Source organism: Dermacentor silvarum, chromosome 9 (assembly GCF_013339745.2).
Source record: "Dermacentor silvarum isolate Dsil-2018 chromosome 9, BIME_Dsil_1.4, whole genome shotgun sequence".
NCBI classification, from domain to species: domain Eukaryota; kingdom Metazoa; phylum Arthropoda; class Arachnida; order Ixodida; family Ixodidae; genus Dermacentor; species Dermacentor silvarum.
Genome location: NC_051162.1, coordinates 68,069,098 through 68,086,512, shown reverse-complemented (window position 1 = coordinate 68,086,512; position 17,415 = coordinate 68,069,098). Strand labels below are relative to the sequence as shown.

General features: G+C 43.5%; 1 protein-coding gene across 1 annotated transcript in view; it reads left to right on the top strand.

Annotated features, from left to right (window-relative positions):
* LOC119465295 (papilin) overlaps window positions 1–17,415 on the top strand; it is a 51,937-nt gene that overhangs the window by 25,968 nt on the left and 8,554 nt on the right. The window contains exons 3-5 of the mRNA XM_037726088.2: window positions 12,116–12,283; window positions 14,023–14,187; window positions 16,663–16,849. Coding sequence (XP_037582016.1) covers window positions 12,116–12,283; window positions 14,023–14,187; window positions 16,663–16,849 — 520 coding nt within the window. The remainder of the gene's footprint in view (window positions 1–12,115; window positions 12,284–14,022; window positions 14,188–16,662; window positions 16,850–17,415) is intronic.

Sequence of the window (17,415 nt, the reverse complement as noted above, 5' to 3'; positions counted from 1 at the left end):
CCAGGCAAATCTGCAAACAATGCCTATTTGCGGCCTATTCCGTTGAAACCAACACTTTTCAAGCTTCTCGAACGCTTAATCCTCACACGGCTCACCTACCATCTCTAGGAAAGTAACAACGAACCATACTTTCACCCAAGTCAGACTGGATTCAGACCAAACCCTTGCACTGAAGACAGCCTCTTTTTGCTCCATCGTTGCACCAGGAAGCAGCGGGGTAGGCAGAAGGTTCCCGGCATCCTGGTCGCCGCGGACCTACGGAAGACATTCGACAGTGTCACACACGAAGCCGTAATCTCGGCGCTCGAAGAAGCGCGCACTGGAATTTTGCCCTGGAAGCGTGCCCTGGAACAATGTGAAACCGCTCCTGGAGCATCGGACATTCGAGATCCGTAGTGAAAACACATGTCCAAGGACATTCACGAACAATGTAGGTGTTCTTCAGGGCGCAATTTTATCGCCTACGCTGTTTAATCTAGTCATGCGAAGACTGGCTGTGCGTCTACGACAGGTTCACGGCGCCCGCTTTTACCATTTATGCGGACAACGTGACACTGTAGACGGAACCTGGCGGCCCTCTCAAGACAACAGAAATAGCAACCAAGGCAATGCAGCATGCGCTCGACACATTGATGGATTACTTGAACGGAACAGGCATGCAGCTGTCTCCGGAAAAAAACAAAACAAAGTACATCCTCCCCGGTGGCACGGCGCAAGAAAAGGAAAAAGTCGAGCTGTACCTAGCTGGCCAGAAGCTTGAGAGAGCTCCGCAACGCCACGTCAGGATACTTGGCATTCCAATTCACGAGGTCGGAGGGGCGGCTACCTGGCTCAAAGAACTAGAACCTACGTGGAAGAAACTTGTGCACGGTGAAACACATTTCGCAGAAGCGCGGAGGAGCTTTCACCAATACCGCTCGGATTGGCTGGCGGAGTAACACAACCCCGCGCGGTCCGTCTGCCTTTTTTGCCAAGTGCTGTTCTTAAAGTTGTATCCAACTATAGGCGAAATTGTATATGGCTAGGCGAACTCGCCTGTGTACACGAAACTATAATCATCAGCATTCGCTTGAGCGTCGTCGTCTTCTTCCGCAGCTGGCTCGTTGGCGCCCCTCGAGTTGCGCTCGTGCTCGTGCTCCGCATGCACTCGTGCCACTGCTGCCGCGTTAGTCGTCGTCATCTGCTTCCGTAGCTGGCTGTGTAGCCGCTAACCATTCCAGCGTAGAATTTCACTTCTCTTGTCTCGTCATAATGGGGAGGCCGCGTTTACGGAGCTATGAGCCATTGCTTAAGGGGGTATGAGCCATTCATTGTCTTACATGACGGACGGATTTAATTTTTGAAGCAATTTTATTTCGAAGAATCGCAAACGGCAGTGGCAGGCGAAATCTGCTAACCACGCCGCCGAGCAAACTCGAGACATCGAACGCAAGCGACCTGCGGGTCGCTTGCGTTCGATGTCCCGAACGACGGCGAACTGCGGGCATACCGTCAGTGATGTTCTCTCCGTCGCAGCCGAACGTGTGTGTAACCTCATAATTGAGAAATACTTTATTGAACACTAGGGATTAACCCAGTAATAAATCTTCGCGGAGTGGTAAGGCCGACTATTTTTTTTTTCACTCTGGACTAAGTGCCATTTTGTAACATATATTTATCTTGTCAACAGCCACTAGTGCCAACTATAGTTTGTCTTTAACAAGGTGAACATTACCTTTAGGAAACGTTTATACGCTTGTGTTTCAAACTTGGTTCCACCTCTCAAATAATAAAATAGGGCCCTACAAATGTAGATAACTGCGTTTCAGCCTTCTCGAAAGGGCCCGGCAAAATTTCGATTATTCGATGAAAGACCCTGCATCGAAAGTGATGAATCGATTGAAGGATAAAACGATTAACGATTATTCGTTAATCGAATGAAATAATTATTCGACCATCCATATGTCAAGCAGGATCGACACGCTTGACCAATCTCATTTACGCGCTGCCTCAAATGTGCCTCCATTTGCCTACTAGTTTTGGAGATCAGGACTGCCTTCAAGCTTATCCAGATTTAAACGAGTTTCCGCGCCAAAAGAAATCGTTTGATACGAAACTACGGTGTTATCCGGCGTTGTTATATGTCTTGGCAATTTCAAAGAACCGCTGCCCGGTAATTCCAGCGATCTGTTTCAGAACGACGAAACAGGTTGAAAATTCGATGTTTTCATTACACATTTATCAACCATGATAAAAGCAATGGAGATGAGAGCAAGCTCGGCGCCCGAAGCAGTCGTGTAGGTCGTGGCTACGTGGTTGCTACGACTACAGAAGAAACTCTCCCAGAAGATTAACCTGGTAACGGGGAGTCAGTTCTGGCGTCTACGAAGTACGATTTTTTTTTATTGCGGATCTTCTGAGCCCTCCGATTGGTGCCGAAAACTACGATCTGTTTGGGTCACTGCAAGAAATATTTAAACATGGTGATGGTGATAATTACAATGGTGACTATGTTTTGTATTACCATCCCCTTCGAAGTGGGTAGGCTACACCACTGTTTACATGCACGGTAGTCTAGCGTTTGGGCATCTCTCCTTGATCTTTATCTCTTAATTTTATCTCTGTAAAAGCGGCAAGGGAAGACGACTAGAAGGGGAAGAGATAGCGGGTCTCGTTGGTTGGTGCAGGCGACGGCAACCGCGCGCGGAGTGGCGTCATCGAGATCACATGAGGCGCACGCCTCATCGGCGTAGGCGGTGTGAGTCATCAGACATCACCCTCTTGGTAGTGTGATACATAGTTTCAGCCTATTAACGCGACAGCGTTAAGTGCCCCATGTCGCAGCAAATCCTGCTTCGGGGTCGGTCTCGGCGTCGGCATCCGCGGGTAAGAAAATCACCCGTAACATCCCGACCACGCAGGCCCTTCGTGTGACGCAAAGGCGCTGGTAAAATAATTGAATTTCTCAAAGTAAAATGCGCCAAGAAAGTCGTAAAGTACGACTTAAACACAATCTACAGGTATGATAGCGTCGGATTGTAATTTGAATATACGAGAAAGCATAATTCTGTTACACATCACCTCAAGCACCAACCCGTTTTCCAGCATTTCTACCATTCATACAGCGGCGCGCCCCAGTCGGAGTTCGTTGCAAAAACACCATCCAGATGGCGCTCGCCTCCTCGGCAGCGGCACGTCGAGGCGAAGGTGCAGAATAAAAGAAAGCTGCAGCTGCTGAGACGCCTGACAAACAGTCATGAATCTTTGAATGCTATCGCGTTCCACTCTTGAAGGCGAAGCTTAAGCGTCCTCAAAATTTTTATTCTTGCTGTCTAGCTGTTACTCGGTAATGATTTGGTGTCGTCGCCAAATTCGTGAGCAAACAGTTTTGTCTCTTCAGATCGCGCGCATAAGGTTAGCCACGAATCAAGGCATGATGTGGAGATTGTCGTTAGTTCATCGTAAGAAAGCGATATTTGATTAGGAAAATTATCTACGTTGACTCATACGATAGTTCCTTCAAAGACGATAGTCTTTCTTGGGCTACCTAAACGCAAAAAACCTTGCCTGTCTGTCTGTCTGTCACTCGATTCAACTGCCCGGCCAAAACCAACCAAGCTACTACCACTGGTGGCACAGGGTCATACACCCCTTACAAAAATGAGTTTAGACTGTCTGTAGAATGTCTATACACTACTTGTAGACAACTTTGCCTTTTTATAGATTTGTTCTTTTGTTGATAAATAATCTATAGACTGTCTATAGACAAAAGTTGATACAATTTTTATTTATTTTTGTCTACTCACATTCTATAGACAGTCTATAGAAAAAAGTCGATAAGATGTTTGTTTCTTCTTGTCTACTTCCTCTCTATAGACTATCAATAGAAAAACGTTGATACAGTCTTTATTTATTCTTGCCCATTCAATGTCTATAGATTGTCTATAGACAAAAATTGATAGGATTTTTATTTCTTTTTGTATACTCACTTTCTATAGACAGTCTATAGATAAAAGTCGATAAGGTGTTTGTTTCTTCTTGTCTACTTCCTCTCTATAGACTATCTATAGAAAAAAGTCGATAGAGTCTCTATTTATTTTTGTCCATCCATTGTCTATAGACTGTCTATAGACAAAAGTTAGTAAGATTTTTATTTCTTTTTGTCTATTCCCATTCTATAGTCGGTCTACAGAGAAAAGTTGATAAGTTGTCTGTTTATTTTTGTCTACTTCCTATCTATAGACTATCTATAGAAAAAAGTTGATGAAATCTCTATTTATTCTTGTCTATTCATTGTCTATAGATTGTCTATAGACAAAGGTTATTAAGATTTTTGTTTCTTTTTCTCTACTCCCATTCTATAGTCTGTCTACAGAAAAAAGTCGATAAGATGTTTGTTTATTTTTGTCTACTTCCTCTCTATAGACAACCTATAGAAACAAATTCGATACGGTCTCTATTCTTGTCCATTAATTGTCTATAGACAAAAATAAGTAAGATTTTTATTTATTTTTGTCTACTTCCATTCTATAGTTATGTCTACAGAAAGAAGTCGATAATTTGTTTGTTTCTTATTGTGATCTTCCGCTCTATGGACTACGTATAGACCAAAGTCGATACCGTGTCTATTATTCTTGTTCATTCTGTGTTTAAAGACTGTCTATAGGCGACAGTCGATAAGGTGTTGATTATTTTTGTATACGCCTGGTTTACAGATTTTCTATAGGCGAAAGTTGATAAGGTGTCTACTTCTTTTATTTATTCCTCGTCTATAAATTTAGTCTTGACAAAAGTCGTTAAATTGTGCTTTTTGTCTATATTCGCGGTCTATATTAGAGCACTGCACGGGCTCGGGCTTACCCGAAAGCCCGAGCCCGGCCCGGCCCGTGGGCCGGGCCAGGCCGGGTAGAACAGTTTTTTCACGGGCTCGGGCACGGCGTGTGCTTTTGACCCGGGCCCGGGACGGGCTCGGGTTTTTTGACGCGGGCCCGGGCCGGGCTCGGGCTTTCTGGTAGTGTGCATGTAACGTGCAGCGAGTTATTCTCGGGCGTCTCAACTCTGAAAAACATTATTTTTCGGTCTCGGGCCAGGTTCGGGCCGGTTCCGAGTCGGGCTCGGGCCGGGCTCGGGCCTAACTAAGGTAAAGGGGTGGCGGGCCGGGCCGGGCGGGTAACGTAGATTATTTCCGGGCCCGGGCCGTGCCCGGGTCTCGCCATAAAAGTTTTGATCGGGCTCGGGCGGGCTGCCCAACGTAAAAACGGGCCCGGGCCGGGCCCGGGCTGAAAAATCGGCCCGTGCAGTGCTCTAGTCTATATACACCGTTTATACGCAAAAGTTTTTCTGTTCGCTATTACTTTAGCCGATTGCCAGTTTATAAAACGTCTACAGAGAAAAGCAATAAAGGTCACCATGGCATCTCTGTCATTGAGTTACGCAGTTCTTAATTATTATTTTACCAGATAATTAGGTGTTTAAGAGTCTGCTCGCCGAGTTTCATCCAGTATTGCACTGGTTTTTAACATGTAACCTCGGGGCCTGGCACCCTAGTTAGTCGGGAATGCATCCCCGACGATAATTTTTCCTTGAGAACCACACGGAGGCGGAATATATACTTCTATGTGATTGAAATTATTCTTTAATGGTTTCCTATATCACCCCCCCCCCCCCCCCCGATGAACGCTATAGGGTGGGACATCACCAAAGATCATGTTAACTCGAGCGAACAGACCGTATACCGATTGCGGTAAGCTGTGAGATGAACTAAAGGACAGCCGATATTGTAAACGTCTTATTGCTCCAGATTTACTTGCCGTCTATAGACAAAAGTCGTTAAACTCGGCCCAACCCGTGTACGCTGTAACCAAGTGGAGGTACAGGCGGATAATACGGAGCAACGTTTGATATAAGCCACTGGGACTGTATATACTGCTGACATTCCTTTAAAGCCTTTTTGTAGAGTTTATTATAGATATGGTGTATATACTTCCGCATTTGTTCACCACATTATATGACCTCCGTAGTCGCTCTCGGCAATCCCAAGACAGTCTTTACAGTTGTTTTTCATAGCATTACGTTTGCGGCAGTAAAATAAAGAAAACAAACTGCCGATCCAATCATGTAAATAGATTTTATGAATGCCAGTTTTAGCAAGAAGCGGATTACAAACAGGCATCAAGCTAACAGCACAGAGACTTGTAATGTGTATAGCTGACAACGCAGAATTTGCTAGTGTGCGATGAACCGATGTCGCGCGTGAGGTGTGCGCCTTATGTGTCGTCTGATTCTCAGATACTCTTTAGGTTCTCCCCATATCTAGGCTGCATCACTATTATCGCGTGGTTTTTCGCAGACTGATATCCCGCGCTATAAATTCATTAAAGCTTCTCGTTCACTTACAATGTGCGCCAGATACTCTGAGCCCACCCAGGCCTTTCCAGGTGCTATATGCCTGTGCGGCCGAGCATATGCGTGCGTCATTAGTGTATTGATTGCTTTGACATATCACCGGAACAGACAAATGTGCACTAACATGTGCGCAGGTACCTTATTTGGCAGTACGTTGGAAGCTATGCTTGAAATGCACTGCATTACTCATCGTCGTTGGCCATAATGCTAGCGCCTGACTTGCGTGCTAACGGTTTTTACAAACACTGCGTTCATCCAAGTGTGCGCTCTTGCTCCATGCGATAGCCCACAGCGTTTGTAATACAGCGCGCCAAGGCATTTCCTTCTTCCATGGAAAGAACTGAAAAATGGAAGGTGAAAGCAACCGGTTTCGCGCGCATGGAACGCATAGAGAGAGAGAGCGCGACCATAAAAAAAAGAAAAAAAAAGAAAAGGGCAAAGGGGGGGGGGGGGGCGCTCGGGTTTCTCGGAGCACGTACGCCGTCGGCGGCCTCAGCCTTTGCGCATGCGCAGCGGCAGCAATGGCGGCGCGCCATCTCTCCGCGTCGATTCGAATTCTCAACGGCTGCGCCAGGCAAGTCAACGCTTGTTGCTGCTGGTGAGCTGCCTGCACCTTTGTGTCCGTGTATTCGTCTCGACTTTGTGGCATCACACGTCAACTACACTGAACGGTAAGTTTTAACGAATATGTTTTCCGTCACTAGCTCATGACTGGGTGAGCGTATTTCGTAGCGCGAACCGGCTACATGTAATGTAGGCGACTCGGGCGTACTGTCGATTTGTCGTTTGGTTTGTAAACGCGCTCGGGTTCTCGATTCTATTATAGGGAATGTTTAACGGCAAGCGATCGCTCGCGCTTGTTCATTTTACCGTCATTGTCAATGTCCGTGAAAAGGGAAATACATTGTGTTTAACGTGGATACTGAGCAGAAATAAGCGCGGACTGTGTGTGTTAAGCGGCGTACTTAAAGAGAAACTGAGACTTCCACCCAAATGTAGCAATTCGCTACTATGGAAACCCAACTGGGTTCCTCGAAAGAAAGCCTCGCAGTTGAAGAAAAATTCGTCCTGGTCCGGGACTCGAACCCGGGACCACCGCCTTTCCGGGGCAGCCGCTCTACCATCTGAGCTAACCAGGCGGCTTTTTTTTTTTTTTTTCTTCAACTGCGAGGCTTTCTTTCGAGGAACCCAGTTGGGTTTCCATAGTAGCGAATTGCTACATTTGGGTGGAAGTCTCAGTTTCTCTTTAATTACTTATCTCCACCTAGCGGATTTCCGCTGAACTATTACATCATAAGCGGCGTACTGTGGGCAGGTCTCGTTTTGTGGCGCTCGATCGGCGGCCATAAACGCTGCGCTGCCTGTCTAATAAAACTCATCTAAAGCGCTTTATGTATATACCTCGAAATTGTGCTAGAGTGACGAATTGTCTAAAAGAGACGTACAGTTGAATAAATGCTAGCGTACTCAGATGAAAGGCCGTGTTTGCGGGTCATGCATCAGCTGCGTGTGGTGCCGTTTTCGTAAGTCAAAAGTAGGAGTATTTATGGGACTCCTGGCAACCAGTATAAATATATATAACCGCAAAAGTTTTCAGAGCACGAAACTCGCAATAAGCCCAGTCAATCGCAGCTTCGCAACTTAACCGAAAGAATTGGAGAACAATAAATTAGTGGTTCGGGGAAGCACCCTTAACACGTTTGAAACTGAAGCCATTGGTTTGAGGAGAGTTTGAGGATTTTCTGTGCTGTGCTCGTGTTGCCATGAATTACGAACTTGGCCAAGCCCTTGTCAGCTTTATTAAACAAGTGCTTGAATTCAGCTGAATCTAATAGTGCATTTCAAGTGACTGACGTGTTATTCGTTATAATTATAATTATGTACTGGCAGTAATTTGGCAAGCATTAACCCACAATATTTTTTATTGTCCCTAAACTGCGGGTGTCATAGACTGCCAGGGAATTTTCATGAAAACAGCCAAGGATAGCTTGGAAAAACACCAGGGAAATTGAAAATGTCAACATAGGTATGCTGTCTTGTTACTTCCATACAATGTTTCCAGAGAATCGCTGTCCTTAAACATATTTTTGAATCATTTCACCTCCCAAAAATTACAAATAGGTACGATTTTCTGAAAAAGAAATGAAAGTGAAGCATGCTGACATGGGGGGGGGGGCATTTCTTATTCAATCTTTTTGCATTACGTAAGTGTCCTGAACCTCGAAACTCCAGAAAAAAATACTTGTTATAGAGCGCCTTCAATTATTTACTGTGATAGCATTCATTGTAATGACAGTTTCAGTTTTGTTTCCCAGAAGGTGCATATGTGTCGTGCCACAACACAGAAAGTGCTCACGGGGTATTTCTTGTGCTCATGTGGTATACCTAACTTGCAACCGTGTCAGCATTCCAGAAAGATATGATTATCTATAGGAAACTAAGTGACCATATCGACACAATCAATCCATCTGCCTTCTGTTGAAGTTATGGCCAATGATGTATCAGTTAAGAGTACGAGAAAGACATTTAAATGTGTATTAAGGAAAATAAATTACAATCTTTGGCATGATACGTTAAATACTCCAGTCACTCTTCTGAGCATATCATTCCGCGCGGGTATATTTAATTACCAGCCAAAAATGTAAGCAGTGCAACTGGGTAGCCTAGTTTCAGCAATTAATATAGAGGTCATTTGGGCTAATTAAGTACATTATGTGTCATATGGCCTTGTCAAAAAATGTAACATACTGTTGCTGGCACCAGCAGCAATTGTAAGTTTAATTTTCACCATACGGTAGAGTGAAACATTATGCGATTGTACTGTTTTGTATTGACAAGCAGCCATTAGGCATAGTTAAACCGTATTAAGGATTGACTTAAGTGGTTTGAGCGAATATATTAAGCTGCTTAATGAACGTACAAAAAATACACATTTGTTATTTTTGCCTCACATTGTTGTATCTACATATTTGCAGCATGCACCTGCAGCACCTTCGGAACGGCTTACACGAAGGTCAAGGCCAGCCTGGCAACCATGCTCGCCAAGGGGAAGCAGCTGTCAATATGTAAATATTCTCTTTTGATGATAGCATAAGACATGCATTTTAATAAATTAATGTATTATATCGTTCAATAAAAACAGTTATTTCAATATCGGTTCACTTGTTTTCTTTGTTGCACTGCATGAGTCTGCACTAGTGGAATTGCTTGAAATATTTGTTTCTGCAACATATGAGAGTGCAGCTGGTTCAGGATCATTAATAATCTATTAACATGAATGCATAAATGCAGATGGGAAGCAACAGGTGCACATGCATAATATACGTTCAAAATTTTGTTGCTGCCATATGTAAACAAAAATTTTAACTAACTTGCAGATAGTAGATTTCATTCAAGCGAATGCATTGCATGCAACTAAACTTTCTTCAATGTACAATTACACAAATGCTCATGCATCTTTACATAATGATTCACGGCTGCATACATTTTAGATTTTTGACTGCTTCCATCTGCATGCATGCTTTTCTATGTACAGTTCCCTATGTATGTTCCCATACGCATACTGGGTACAATAAACTTTTGTAGACATTTCCAATAAACTGCTTATTAGCAAACCCCAGCAGCGAGTGTTTATAGAATAACATTGCCTGCCGAAACATAGTTGGCAAAATGTGGTGTATTATCTAGTATATATGGTGTCCCAGTAATTTTAGCCAAGCTGGTCAATGAAAATGAAAGGTTAAAAAACAACACGGTGCAAGATATATGATCATAAAAAGACCTACAGGTCAGACCTCTGAATTCACGGCCGAATGCACGCCATAGGTCTTAAAATCGGATCTTATTGCAGCGTCTTTTCTTAATATTATTTTTCATTCAACAGCTTCACTAAATTTAAGTTAGCTGGGACACCCTGTACAATTGTAAGGCTGAAGTCTATAGATTAGCTATAGACTGATCTACAGGAACTCTCTGTAGGCAGACTGTACCACATTCAACAAAAAGTGTAAGGCCATAAGTCCATAGACAGACTATATACTGGTCTATAGGAATAGTTTATAGTATCTAGACATTTCATAGACATGTCTACAAAAGTAAAACTATATAGGCCTATAGACTTTTGTCTATAGACACTCTGCAGACATTTGTCTACAAAAGTGAATTTTCATTGATCTATAGACCGTCTATAGTCAGTCTATAAGATCAGCCATTTTGTAGACTAGTCTACAAAATGTGTATGGCCATAAGTCCATAGATTGTCCATAGACTGGTCTATAGGAATAGTCTATAGATACTCTATAGACGTTTGTAGATAGTTTATGGACTTATGTATACAAAAGTAAAACTAAATAAGCCTATAGACTTTTGTCTATAGACATTCTGCAGACATTTGTCTACAAAAGTGAATTTTCATTGATCTATAGACCGTCTATAGCGAGTCTATTGACTCAGACATTTTGTAGACTAGTCTACAAATAGTGTATGGCCATAAGTCCATAGACTGTCTATGGACTGGTCTATAGGAATAGTCTATAGATAGTCTATAGCCATCTGTCTATAGACATTTTATAGACTTATTTCTACAAAAGCAAAACTATATAAGCCTATAGACATTTGTCTATAGACATTCTATAGACACTTGTTTACAAAAGTGAAATTTCATTGATCTATAGACAGTCTATAGGCAGTCTATAGACTCAGACATTTTGTAGACTAGTCTACAATTAGTGTATGGCCATAAGTCCATAGACTGTCTGTAGACTAGTTTAAAGAAATGTCTACTAAAAGTCTGTTGACTTCATAGACAAATGTCTACACACTTTATATAGACTTTCTACAAAAATTTTTGTAAGGGACGTCAACATTATGCAGCGCAATAGAAACCTCAGGCCTATTTGAGGCAAAATAGAAGTACATAGCCGTGATCCGCAGCGTTCATATAATTAAGAATACGCATTGAACTTGTGGAAGCTCACTGGATTAAAAAACTAAAGGAAAATGCATCAGTCATCCTTCTGTTTCATTGTTAGATAAAGAGAATTCGCTCCTGTCCATATCTTTAACGCATTTTCGCCTTTAGTGCTTGTTTTATGAACATTGCTGCTTTTTATGCTGACCGGGTAGCGACATTTCATGACAAGCGTTATTTTATGCGCTCATGAGGTGTTATATTGACATGATTGCGCAGATCTGTGGGTATTTAAGCTGGTGGTTCTTCCATAATACAAATCAGTTGTTAGAAAGCGCTCGTCCTTGTGTCTCCTTTTTCTTCGTCCCTGTTTGTTTGCGCCCAAAAATTTAAGAAAATGGATCTGTTCGAACTAGGCCGACTTGCAGTTATGCTTCACATTGAACTGGTTTTTACGTTAGTAAATAAAAAATTAGCGCGTTAGAAATGGTGCCGAAGAGACTCTACGCGTTAAAAAACAAGCCGACTGCAGCCGCGGCTTCAGTAGGCTTTAAGCCAACCGTAATAAAAGGCCCCAACAGATGGCGCAAAAGCAGAGTGAACGGGGGAAATTTGAATTGAATTCCGCAAAACCTCCATTGCATCCATCATGGGAGGAGTGAAAGGGGAGGGGAAGTGCGTGAGGGGTGGGAGGGGGGACAAAGAAGGTGTTACATATCAGGGGCGGCAGAAGACTATCATCTTTCGACGTCATTTGCAGCGAAGCAAACAGATATGCGAAGCAATCAGATATTTTCTAACGACTACGTAATTTTTCTACAGATTCATTCTGCCTCTTCGACAAAGTGGCAGTGCCATGTACCAACACCACTGGACATAGCCAGTGGTACTTTGACTCAAGAACTCATCGGTGCAAGAAGTCGCACCAGTGTGTCACCGGAGGCAACGCGTTCGTCACGAGATCGGAATGCGTCTCCAAGTGCCGAGCAGGTGAGAGTAACTAAATTTTCTACCTGACAAAACATTCTTTTCTGGTGCACATGGGGTCGGGTTCGAGTCCCCCTAATGGTAGTCACATTCTGATGTGATCGGAATGGAAAATTGCTCGTGGGGCGACCTTAGGGTGCATCTCGGAAACCGAAATATTGAAGGCGTTGCTCGAGACCTCTTTGGAGGCAACCCTCAATGCCCATGAATTTCATTGTGGTGTTTAAAACTACATATTTCAATAACTTTCTATGCTCCTCACATTGTCTATTAAAGCGCTATAATTCCCGAGTGGCTTACTTAATATATTTCACATTGCGTATCTAGTCTAAGGCGTAGCCATATATTTCTTTAGTTTACGATTTCTCTGTAAACGCTGCAATACCTGGAAAGAAGGTGGGGTAGAGCATGACAGGCGTGCACTTAGAGGGCGCCAATTTTGAAAACAAAGAAGTATTCAGGAGCGATAATATTGGCTATATCTCCAATAGATCGTTGCGATGTTGAACAGGTTGAAGACCCGTATTTATTTTTACTAATTGGACCGCTATCTTCTCTGGCGGGTATTTTTGGCAGTGTGCAGTTACGACTAGGTGGCCGAATTGTCAGAAAGCCGGTGGTGCGAGCAACTATTTTACCTGCTTCGCAGCGTCGTTGATGAACGGCTCCAGTTTACAATCGCTATAAATGACAAGGCTGCGAAAAAGTAATGCTTGCCGTTCTAAGAGTGAGGTTCTGGTGCAGCGGCGAATAATGAGATTCCCAGATGACGTCACAAATCGTGGGACGTGAGGAGCGAAACAACTCGGTCTTGCTTTCAGCGCATATTTGGCGTGGCACGTAGAATCTGGAGACATGTAGCAGCGCACGCCTTCTTAATGCAAAATCGTTAAGGCTGGCCTCACCCACTTTGGAGCTGTCACGTTTCTGTGACGAAATATAACAACTGACTTCCAAGGCAGTGCAGGCTAACACAGCGTCTCAAAGCGTCAGCTGTCACAAGAAAATAATGTGAGAAACTGGCACACTACGGATGGGCCAGATGTTTTAAAGAGCAATTTTGGCACGATAGAAAGATGCGTGTGGTCGTGGCTTAACGGTTAAAGCATTGCGGTTACAGTGATGAAAGACAGAGGTTCGGTCATGCATTCCTTTGTAGCATTATAGGCAGCCTTAACCCACTTTGGTTGTAACTAACAGAAAGCTGAAGGTATGCTGAGCTTACGCGAGCGTGTCATAATATGCACGGAATCTCAAGCTTATAAAAGATTCGAGTTAATTAAACTTCACTTTCAAACTAACAGTGCAAGGTCACCTGTGAAGCAAGCGCGCAAAGCTATCGAGATATGACACTCTCGGACTATGCCATCACAAATTTATAGAGTAAGCAGTGGTATGTTCTGGCGTAGATTTTTTAAAACGTCTAGCAATGAAACAAATAAAATCTGGCGTATATAAAAGTAAAATTGGCTAGTCCGCCAATTTTGTAGATTTTGAAACAGAGTAGTGACGAACCGTATCGCATTACGCCAAAAAACATAATAAAAACATAACAGCCATTAGCTTTTTTAATATTCTACTGATTACGAAATTATGTACGTTGAAAATTTCAGCACAAACAATATTTCTGTGCATCGCTCATGTTCAGGATAATTAGGTCGTTTGTGCTTTGTTGTTTTTTTTTTCGTGCAACTGCATCATGTCGTTCAACCAACCACACAATCTCTCTTCTCTTCCTGAAGTCGACGTCTGTGATGCGCCAAGACCAGCGGAGCTGTGCGACAGTGGACAAAGAACTGTATGGTACTACGACCCACAACAGGGAGTCTGCCGCAAAGACATCAACTGTCACCATCGGGGAAACAACTTCCCCACACACAAAGAATGCGAAAGAATCTGCGTAAGGCGTAAGTACTTCCTTTGGAGTCAACATAATGAAGACAACTAAAGAATTTAGTTCAAGTCTGTGAGCTTAATAACTGGTTTTATGTTTGCCGTGCCACAGCATGTAATTTACTTCCTAGTGCATCGGAAAGTTATGTTGGTGACTTTATACACCTGCTTGCCGCATAAGTGAATTGTGCGGCTGTAATTGGTACGACGTGTGACTGTCACATGATGGACAGTGCCTATGGACAATTTTTCTCCATGACGAAGCACCTGTTCAGTCCGCGTTGTATCACTTGGTGTAGTAATATAATTATTCTAGATTTAGCATTCATTTTTGAACCAGTCTTGGTGGAGGGCCCTTAATTGAATCCGATTGGATATCGCATATTGATTTTTCGCGGCTGGCCAATAGAATATCCTAGATTTGCTTCAAAAGGGCTTTCACATGATAAGGCGTTGTACCAGCTGTGTCTACACAGCCTGCCAAAATCCCTTTTGAGAGCAGAGTGAAAACGCGGTCTAGAAGCTCCTGGTTTCGATGCTCCTCAATTACCACGAAGGGAGCAGCCTGTGAGGAAGGCTAAAGCATCTTTGTGAGAATAAATGAGCTGGAAGCCGAGCGTCTTTCCTGTGCGGGTTTGCCTTTCGTCTGCGGCTGTATAATTTGGCGTAGCTTGCTGGCGGATCTTTCGTATACGGGGTGAATTTTTTATGGTTAAAGGAATTAAAAAAAATTGTGGCGCCAATCCACGCTGTGGTGGTTGGACAGCGAAGCTGTAAACGACACCCACAACGATTACCCATTGTGATGTCACTTGAATTCACACACGTGGCTCTACAAAGAGAGAAACCAGATACTTGTAAGTGAAACGTACGTAACCATACCCTCTATTACTTCACAACCACATTATATTCACGCTGTTCTTCTGGCGTCCTTACTTTCCGTGGTCTAACTATGGTAGCCTGGAATGAACTGAATGAGTTGCCAGACCGTGGTGACGTCACTACGTAATTTATGTGCTGTTGGGTACTTTACCACGCAGAGTAGCTTACGCATTCCGTAATCTTTGCCGGGGAACACACGCGAAAGAAGGAACGCAGTAAACGACACCCACAACAATTGCCCTTTGTGACGCCACTGGAATTCACACACATGGCTCTACAAAGAGTGAAACCAGAGACACTGGTTTCACAAGGGTTTTGAACGACGTCAACCCCTTTCGAAACCGCTGCAAACTTGATCCTTTACCGGAACACGTTAGAGGGTGTTGCCATTGTGTCATAACCGCCTTATCATCCATCATGTGATTTTTTATGCTTGTTTTGTGGTTTTTCTTTTGAAAACGAGTACGGAGCTCTATGCTGTATGCCTGATTTCAAAGAAGATATGCTGTTTGTATTCAATTTGTAGCCTGGCGTTTTTTGCTTACGCCGACACGAAAATTTCCTTGGCTGTAGAGGTAACAGCTTCGCTGTAAAATTGGACCATGGGATGTTGCACAACTCTATACTTTGAGCGAGATTACTCTCAAGGGCGGACTTTGATTGCACGAGAAATGAAAATGAATATTTGAGTAAACAACCTATAGTTCGCTAATTAATTTTGTGAGTTATATTTAACTGCACATTTCGCAGTTCCCGAATTTTAGCCGATGACTTCGACAATCATATCCACTTCAAGAACATTGTGAGGATGACACCAGTTTTGAGAATACTTTGGCAAAGTTCGCGACGACATGCATTTTTGTTCCAGCAATTTTTTTTGCTTCAGTGCATGAAAAGGATTCTTTATAAAAAAGTACGCGCTACAACAGTTAACATTTACCGTAAGTTTGAATGGGTTCCTCTCACAAATCATGCTAGTTTAGAAATTAGTTCTAAGTGGATTTTCTTTGTGTAATCACTGTTTTCAATTTGATTATTGCAATATGTGTGCCCAAGGTAATTAAGTAAAAAGTCAATTAGTGAAATTTCGTAATCATTGTATTATGCACCTTGATTGTCATTCCAAGTTATGTCCATTCCTTTGAGTAATCCAGCTGAAAAAGTATAGTTGTGTCACATACCACTTTGCGCAAATTGGTATAAGCTAGTGCAAGACAGGGCTAATTAGAGATTGCTGGGAGAGGCCGCCTTCCTGCAGTAGACATAAAAATTTATTGCTGCTAATTAAATATATATATATATATATATATATATAATACCAGAGTAGCGCTAACAACACGAGGACACAGCAAGATCACATGAACACACGGGTAACTTACTACACGAACTTTGATTTCTTAGAACTACGACCGGGTGCAATGCTTACCGCGTTGTCCCTCAGGGTTAGCGCCATGTCCGCCTCTTCATTTGTTCTTCTAATCTCCACGACTTGTTTGCGTTGCACTAGTGTTTCAAGATCTACAACAAACAATCCTGACAAACTCACAAACCACTATCAATTTTGAACATCAATAACGCTAAGCCGCGCCACCTATTTCCTCCACCAGGTGTGGCGCCAGTGCCTGCTCCAAGCCAGGTGTGCTACACGTTTCCACCGACGTACGGCTGCGGTCGGTTGGTCGAGAGGTGGGTTTATAACCTAGGACTCCAAGAAGTGCGAGCGGATGTTCGTCTGTCCAAAGTCCGGCAACAGCTTCATTCGGAGGAGCAACTGCGAAAAAAGCTGCCCGTCAGGTGAGACTTCTAAAGCCTGTTCACAGGTCGCGGTCACCGTTTGATAAGGAATTAAATAGCATCTGAGTTGGTTATACTAGCGAATATGTAACACTTCTTTGACCTTGCCCCCACGCTGGCGTCAGAACATACGCGAAAAGCGGTTAGGAGTGTCCCAGGAGGAGGAGGAACAACAAACGTTTATTTAAACCAGCAGTTTAGTTGGCTGGGCCTAGGCCTCCCACGTGGGGACATCGAGGTCTTGCCTCTTCGCCGCCTCGCAGGCTTGCTGGGTAGCCCAGAGTTGGTCGTCGAGATGGGAGCTGCGCAGGGCGGCGTGCCATCTCGACGAGAGGGTCACGGTATTATTTGTCGGATATTGGCTTTTACATTCCCATAGCATGTGGGGAAGCGATGCTGCCTCGTCTTACAGATCTTCCAAATGTTACTAGGGTAGGTGCCCGGGTAGATCCTGTCGTAACGTGTTAGTGAGAGGTACGTGTTTGTCTGTAACAGGCGAAGAGTGGTTGCCTGTGCTCTGTTCAGCCTGTGATGAGGGATGTGCAAGGTTCTTCTGTTGAGATAGA